Source organism: Coregonus lavaretus, assembly GCF_964263955.1.
Source record: "Coregonus lavaretus genome assembly, contig: HAP1_SCAFFOLD_1958, whole genome shotgun sequence".
Lineage (NCBI taxonomy): Eukaryota > Metazoa > Chordata > Actinopteri > Salmoniformes > Salmonidae > Coregonus > Coregonus lavaretus.
In genome coordinates, this window is record NW_028164318.1 from 44,746 (window position 1) to 52,500 (window position 7,755).

Here is a 7,755-nt window from a genome sequence, read left to right on the forward strand (position 1 = left end):
TCCTCCTATAGCTCCTCCCACCAGCCTCCACTGTTCCACATATCCTACATAACACTTCTACTCCCTCAGCGGCAGCAAATAGTGGTCTACCAGGACCAGCCTATCCTGTTTGTCTTAGCAGACAAGATGTCATATCTGACGGACCACTGGCCCTGAGGTCATAGCAGGGAGATATACTACACTGTTACCCAAACGCACACACAGCTGGTGTTAGATATACTACATTGACTGTCGATGACCTCCTAAACAGATGCAGCCTGGCGTTGCCATAGTGTTCCCAGCAGGATCAGGTTACCTGTTGGGATGCAGATGTTGATGTCGGACAACGTTGACAAGTTGCTTCCCCACGTGAAGAATCCACTGTTCACCTGAACAGGATATAGTGGGATTAGTAGGCTGACAGAAAAGCATTAGACATGGAGCCTACATTTTATAGTCTGCAGCTGGTGGTTTAGATATGTGTGTTTACATAGAAATGTAATAGCATGTTTACATAGTTATGTTGTGTTTTATGTCTTGTACGATTCTACTGTTTATTATAGCCAGTAATCCCCCCCTCCCTTCCATCCCCTACAGCAAAACCACACACATCACACAAGATCTGAGATTCAGTGACACAGAACTAATAAATACAAGTTAAACATGAAAGACAGACGTCTTATTACCGCTGAGAAAAGATACTTGTTAATTAAGTTTGTAAATAGACAGAGCGGATGTTACGGGGGTGGGGACCAGAGGGGATGGGGGAGTCTTGAAAGGGAGGCAGGGATAGGGGGTGGGGATCAGAGGGGATGGGGGAGTCTTGAAAGGGAGGCAGGGATAGGGGGTGGGGACCAGAGGGGATGGGGGAGTCTTGAAAGGGAGGCAGGGATAGGGGGTGGGGACCAGAGGGGATGGGGGAGTCTTGAAAGGGAGGCAGGGATAGGGGGTGGGAACCAGAGGGGATGGGGGAGTCTTGAAAGGGAGGCAGGGATAGGGGGTGGGGACCAGAGGGGATGGGGGAGTCTTGATAGGGAGGCAGGGATAGGGGGTGGGGACCAGAGGGGATGGGGGAGTCTTGATAGGGATGCAGGGATAGGGGTAGAGAGAGGTAGAGAGGGAGTAGAGGAAGATAGGGGTGAGATGGGAGGCAGAGATGGAGGGATAAGATGGAAGAGAACACAGAGAGGAAGGTAGAGAGGTAGAGAGAATGGGTGATGGGAGACAGAGAGGAAGGTAGAGAGGTAGAGAGAAGGGGTGATAGGAGACAGAGAGGAAGGTAGAGAGGTAGAGAGAAGGGGTGATAGGAGACAGAGAGGAAGGTAGAGAGGTAGAGAGAATGGGTGATAGGAGACAGAGAGGAAGGTAGAGAGGTAGAGAGAATGGGTGATGGGAGACAGAGAGGAAGGAAGAGAGGTAGAGAGAAGGGGTGATGGGAGACAGAGAGGAAGGTAGAGAGGCAGAGAGAAGGGGTGATAGGAGACAGAGAGGAAGGTAAAGAGGTAGAGAGAAGGGGTGATGGGAGACAGAGAGGAAGGTAGAGAGGTAGAGAGAATGGGTGATGGGAGACAGAGAGGAAGGTAGAGAGGTAGAGAGAAGGGGTGATGGGAGACAGAGAGGAAGGAAGAGAGGTAGAGAGAATGGGTGATGGGAGACAGAGAGGAAGGAAGAGAGGTAGAGAGAATGGGTGATGGGAGACAGAGAGGAAGGTAGAGAGGTAGAGAGAAGGGGTGATAGGAGACAGAAAGGAAGGTAGAGGTAGAGAGAATGGGTGATGGGAGACAGAGAGGAAAACAGAGAGGCAGAGAGAACGGGTGATGGGAGACAGAGAGGAAAACAGAGAGGCAGAGAGAAGGGGTGATGGGAGACAGAGAGGAAGACAGAGAGGTAGAGAGAAGGGGTGATAGGAAACAGAGAGGAAGGTAGAGAGGTAGAGAGAAGGGGTGATGGGAGACAGAGAGGAAGGTAGAGAGGTAGAGAGAAGGGGTGATGGGAGACAGAGAGGAAAACAGAGAGGCAGAGAGAAGGGGTGATGGGAGACAGAGAGGAAGACCGAGAGGTAGAGAGAAGGGGTGATGGGAGACAGAGAGGAAGGTAGAGAGGTAGAGAGAAGGGGTGATGGGAGACAGAGAGGAAGGTAGAGGTAGAGAGAAGGGGTGATGGGAGACAGAGAGGAAGGTAGAGAGGTAGAGAGAAGGGGTGATGGGAGACAGAGATGAAGGTAGAGGTAGAGAGAAGGGGTGATGGGAGACAGAGAGGAAGGTAGAGAGGTAGAGAGAAGGGGTGATGGAAGGTAGAGGTAGAGAGAAGGGGTGATGGGAGACAGAGAGGAAGGTAGAGGTAGAGAGAAGGGGTGATGGGAGACAGAGAGGAAGACAGAGAGGCAGAGAGAAGGGGTGATGGGAGACAGAGGGGAAGACAGAGAGGCAGAGAGAGAAAGAGGGTGAGATGGGAGAGGAGGCAGAGAAAGAGGATTTGTCTGGTTCACACACACAGCAGCAGCCCATTCTTTCGACCCTCGGACCCTCCTGCCGCCCCCAAGCTCATTAACAGACTGCCTACAATAATGCTGTGGGTCCACAGGGATAGCAACAGGATGTGGACCCCAATGAGACTAGAACAGGGGCTGAGAACATGTCAGTTAATGACACAGTGCACTGGGTTCTCCGTTCTCATGAGAATCCCCTGCCTCTGACTCATGATGTGGTTCCTGAGAGTTTAAACTGTCGGTTTAAATGTTGACTTCTCCTCAGGGTTCGTTTCACACAATGGACAGGCCAAGAGATGAAACATCTGCTGTGAGAGATAGACAGTGGTAACATCTGTGGTGTCTTACTAGAGTGAATGACCGGGCGGATGTGACAAAAAGGCCAGTTTAAAGGTTACATACAGTACGGTTTGATGACAACTGTCAGACTATAGCTCAGAAGCCTCTGCTTGTGTATGTGTCCACATGCATGCATGTGGCTGCACATGTACGTGAGCTAAAGCTTGTCTGTGAGTTGATAGCCTATGTGTCTGTTGCTGTGTCCGTGCATGCAGTCAGCGAGTGTGTACGGTGCTGTGTGTGTCACAGGTCCTGAGAAGAAGGGCCAATGAGCTTGTTGAGGTGTTGAACTTTGACCCCTGACCTTGACAGCCACGTCCTCAGTCTCGTTGGGCCGCAGTGGCCTGCGTGCTGGCTGCTCATAGCTCTCCATCTGGTAGAGCAGGGGCTGCTTCCTGTTTATAGCTTTGGTCTGGAGAGAGAGAGGTAGGGAGGGAGAGATAGGGAGGGAGAGAGAGGGAGGGAGAGAGAGGGAGGGAGAGAGGGAGGGAGAGGGGAGAGAAAGAGAGATTATATTAAGTGATGAACTTGTCCCCTCATCCGCTGTAACCTCCAGGGAGGTCCCCCACTCAGACCCTGACTGAGGCTGTCCCCAGAGGGAGATTCTTATCCCCTACCCCTCATCCATCCCGCCATCCATCCATCCTTCAGCCCTAAACATCCCACACTAACCCCTCCAATTGCCTCCTCCCCTCCACCACCCCAAGACATCAATCTCTCCATCCATCCTTCAGCCCTAAACAAATGGCTCCTCGATCTCACACTAACCCCTCCACCACTCGGTCTCTGTCTCCCTCCACTCCTTCTGAGGAGTCCAACACAGAAATAAACCTGTCAAAGTCCAGAGAACAGCTGAGGACATGACGAGACTACCAGCAACCAGCTACTTAACGTCTCCTGGGAGAGATTCCCCATTAAACCCTGCTGCAAGATTGACACGGTGTGTAGTTACAGTTACTCCTTTTACAGAGACCAAATCGGCTCTGCCCAAACAGACACTTTCTCTGAAGTTTTACCAAAAGCTTTAAGTTAGAAACACATGTCGGATCTGAAACTTGGTCAGACGAAAACCATCATAAAAACAGAATGTTCCCTATCTTCCTGATGAGTCCATTAGCCATGTTGGGAGCTGTCTAAATCCTGTTGTGACACAGTAGTAGCCGTATTACATGCTGCGTGTAAATGAATGTCTCCCGGATTAGACTCTGTGCTGTCCTGGCTGAATGGTTCCCGGATTAGACTCTGTGCTGTCCTGGCTGAATGGCTCCCGGATTAGACTCTGTGCTGTCCTGGCTGAATGGCTCCCGGATTAGACTCTGTGCTGTCCTGGCTGAATGGTTCCCGGATTAGACTCTGTGCTGTCCTGGCTGAATGGCTCCCGGATTAGACTCTGTGCTGTCCTGGCTGAATGGCTCCCGGATTAGACTCTGTGCTGTCCTGGCTGAATGGCTCCCGGATTAGACTCTGTGCTGTCCTGGCTGAATGGCTCCCGGATTAGACTCTGTGCTGTCCTGGCTGAATGGCTAGCGTTAGCTGCTCTGTGCTGTCCTGGCTGAATGGCTCCCGGATTAGACTCTGTGCTGTCCTGGCTGAATGGATCCCGGATTAGACTCTGTGCTGTCCTGGCTGAATGGCTCCCGGATTAGACTCTGTGCTGTCCTGGCTGAATGGCTAGCGTTAGCTGCTCTGTGCTGTCCTGGCTGAATGGCTCCCGGATTAGACTCTGTGCTGTCCTGGCTGAATGGCTAGCGTTAGCTGCTCTGGCAGGGGGAGAGATAAGTAATTGGGTCATGTTCATTAGGGACCAAACTGAATAAACAGACTGAAACACTAAGAGACTACCTCGACTTGTCCAATAAGAAACACCATTTAGTTTACTGTCTTGTTTACATTTTACTTCAGTGTGCCCTACTAAACACGACTCAGGCCTGTATGGGGGCAGTGTTCGGTAATAGTGGTGGTGTGTGAGTGTGTGTGTGTGTGTGTGGGTGTGTGTGTACTCACCGCCCCAGGGTGTTTCTTACAGGCCTCTAGGGACACAGACATGTCTCCGTTCCTCCAGCTGTCATCGCCAATCTCATCGCTCTGCAGGAACTCACCCAGCTTCTGGACGCTGTGGATAGGATAGGATATGATAGGACACACACAAACACACACACACATAAATAACACTGCTATGATACAATTAAGATTCCAGCAGATTGTCTAGCTGGTAGCTATCCAGTATTCAGTATCCCTGGGCGTCCTCAGTAGGCCTCTCACCTGACCATGGCCTTGACTGCGAAGCGGACCACGGTGGAGAGAAGGAACAGTGGGGTAACCAGGATGTGGAAGAGGGCCAGAGCAGCGAAGGCCTCCGAGGGGCTGGGCCGGGTCTCGTTGATCAGGGCGTGGCTGACAAAAGTCTGACAGAGACACAAAGGGACACACAGTTACTCAGTTCAGTATTGTTACCAGATTTCAGAGCTGGCAAAACACTAGCTAAAATTGGCCTATAATTGGCCTGCAGGATACCGGAATGATGAGAAACCCTCTTACCGCAAGCACAGCAGCGATGGGGAGAGCAGTATTCATGAAAACTGGGGAGAAAAATAGGTCATATTATGTAACGGAGAGCATTTAGAGAGAACATAGACATTTTCAAACTCCAAAGCTCTTAATTCAAACTGAGCCCCAAATATAAAGGAATAAATGAGAACAAAATATAAACAGTGTGAGTGTCTTTCTGGACAAAATGAAGGTGATTTCACAGCTCAATAGAAAGGATGTGATAGCTATTATAAAGTAACGGAGGAGGGGCTGTGTGTCTCATTGGAGGTGTGGAGAGCAAAGGTGTGTGTGTGTGTCTCACTAGACATGGAGGTGTAGAGGGCGAAGGTGCGGAGGCTGGTGAGCTCCTTGCCCCTGGTGTCTTCTACACTGTCACAGAAGATGTTCTCCCAGGCGTACAGCTTCAGCAGCTTGATCCCCTTCAGAATCTCTGTGGTCTTCTTCAGACGGTCTGTAGAATGGTCCTGTCAGAAGAGGGAGATGCCTTAGTGAAGATTCAAACCACAGAATAAGTATTAGAAAGATGAATATTTTGTTATATATTGTTTCCTCATCATATACTGTTTCCCTCATCACAACAGAAAATAACTGAAATCACTCAAACGTAGGCTATTTATTCATGGTAAAGCTTGCAGGTTCGTATCTAAAGTGACAGTGAAACTACGATCTAAGGGATTGGTGCAGGCAGTGTTCAACCTGAGTGTCTCAAAGTGAACAGAGGGTGACTCACCAGGGTGCTCTTCTGGGTGTCAGCCAGCTTGGTAGCGATCAGGTACTGGACTGGAGCCAGCAGCACGATGACTGAAGCTCCAATCAGAGCACTGGTCCCCAAAAGATAGTACAGCAGGATCACACCCATCACAATCTGAGTAGGAACACAACACAAAGATATTAGGAATATATTAGGGAGTTTTTAGGGATATATTAGGGAGTTATTAGGGATATATTAGGGAGTTATTAGGGATATATTAGGGATATGTTAGGATATATTAGGATATATTAGGGAGTTATTAGGGATATTAGGGATATATTAGGTAGTTATTAGGGATATATTAGGGAGTTATTAGGGATCTATTAGGGAGTTATTAGGGATATATTAGGGATATGTTAGGATATATTAGGATATATTAGGGATATTAGGGATATATTAGGGAGTTATTAGGGAGTTATTAGGGATATATTAGGGAGTTATTAGGGAGTTATTAGGGATATTAGGGATATATTAGGGATATTAGGGATATATTAGGGAGTTATTAGGGAGTTATTAGGGATATTAGGGATATATTAGGGATATATTAGTGATGCACAATATTACAGTCATATTGGTACTGGCAGATAATGGCTTAAAAAATATATACTTGTTAACCCATATTCTGGGACAAAATCATGCTTTGGAACCCACTTTAAGATCGGGATTGTTGGCCGGATCATACATAAAGAGTATGTCCAGATAGATTGTATTTTAACAGCATGGCCCCACCTGCACTTATGTTAAATTTACATCAAATTGACACCCTTTTTCTAACATTTACATTACATTTTAGTCATTTAGCAGATGCTCTTATCCAGAGCGACTTACAGTTAGTGAGTACATAAATGTTTCATACTGGCACACCGTGGGAAACGAACCCACAACCCTGGCGTTGCAAGCGCCATGCTCTACCAACTGAGCTACAGGGGACAGTTTGTACCTAATCTTAATCTAATTCTCCTAACCTGCTACGTTAATTCTCCTAACCTACTGTGTAAGTTCTCCTAACCTGCTACAAAAACTAAATTTCGACATATGCTGAATTCTATCTAGTCAAAACCCACCTGCACTGGCATGGCCCAGAGGTTGGGGCACAGGAAAAGGAACCACATGAGCTGGTTGGTTTCTATGGCAACCAAGTTGTTGATCTGGCCCAGGGTCATCTCTCCCATGGACATGTTGGAGGTGGACAGACGCAGGATCTTGTTGTAGATCATCGCCTAGGAAACGGACAGGACAGAGGACATTAACAACGTACTAGATACAGTACATTCTCTTCTGTGACTGTCTACGGCTGTCCCGATTCTCCAACTCTGTGACTGTCTATGGCTGTCCCGATTCTCCAACTCTGTGACTGTCTACGGCTGTTAGATTCTCCTGCTCTGTGACTGTCTACGGCTGTCCCGATTCTCCACCTCTGTGACTGTCTACGGCTGTCCCGATTCTCCACCTCTGTGACTATTCTCCACCTCTGTGACTGTCTACGGCTGTCCCGATTCTCCACCTCTGTGACTGTCTACGGCTGTCCCGATTCTCCACCTCTGTGACTGTCTACGGCTGTTAGATTCTCCACTTCTGTGACTGTCTACGGCTGTTAGATTCTCCACCTCTGTGACTGTCTACGGTTGTTAGATTCTCCACCTCTGTG

At 48.6% G+C, this 7,755-nt stretch overlaps 1 protein-coding gene across 1 annotated transcript in view; it reads right to left on the bottom strand.

The window, feature by feature from the left end:
* LOC311117187 (ATP-binding cassette sub-family C member 9-like) overlaps window positions 1–7,755 on the bottom strand; it is a gene marked incomplete at its 3' end in the record, with an annotated part of 81,837 nt that overhangs the window by 44,196 nt on the left and 29,886 nt on the right. The window contains exons 10-17 of the mRNA XM_084192167.1: window positions 7,172–7,327; window positions 6,087–6,221; window positions 5,658–5,820; window positions 5,345–5,385; window positions 5,069–5,211; window positions 4,811–4,919; window positions 3,111–3,218; window positions 296–368 (exon numbers count right to left, since the gene is read on the bottom strand). Of these exons, the coding sequence (XP_084048293.1) occupies window positions 296–368; window positions 3,111–3,218; window positions 4,811–4,919; window positions 5,069–5,211; window positions 5,345–5,385; window positions 5,658–5,820; window positions 6,087–6,221; window positions 7,172–7,327 (928 nt within the window). The remainder of the gene's footprint in view (window positions 1–295; window positions 369–3,110; window positions 3,219–4,810; window positions 4,920–5,068; window positions 5,212–5,344; window positions 5,386–5,657; window positions 5,821–6,086; window positions 6,222–7,171; window positions 7,328–7,755) is intronic.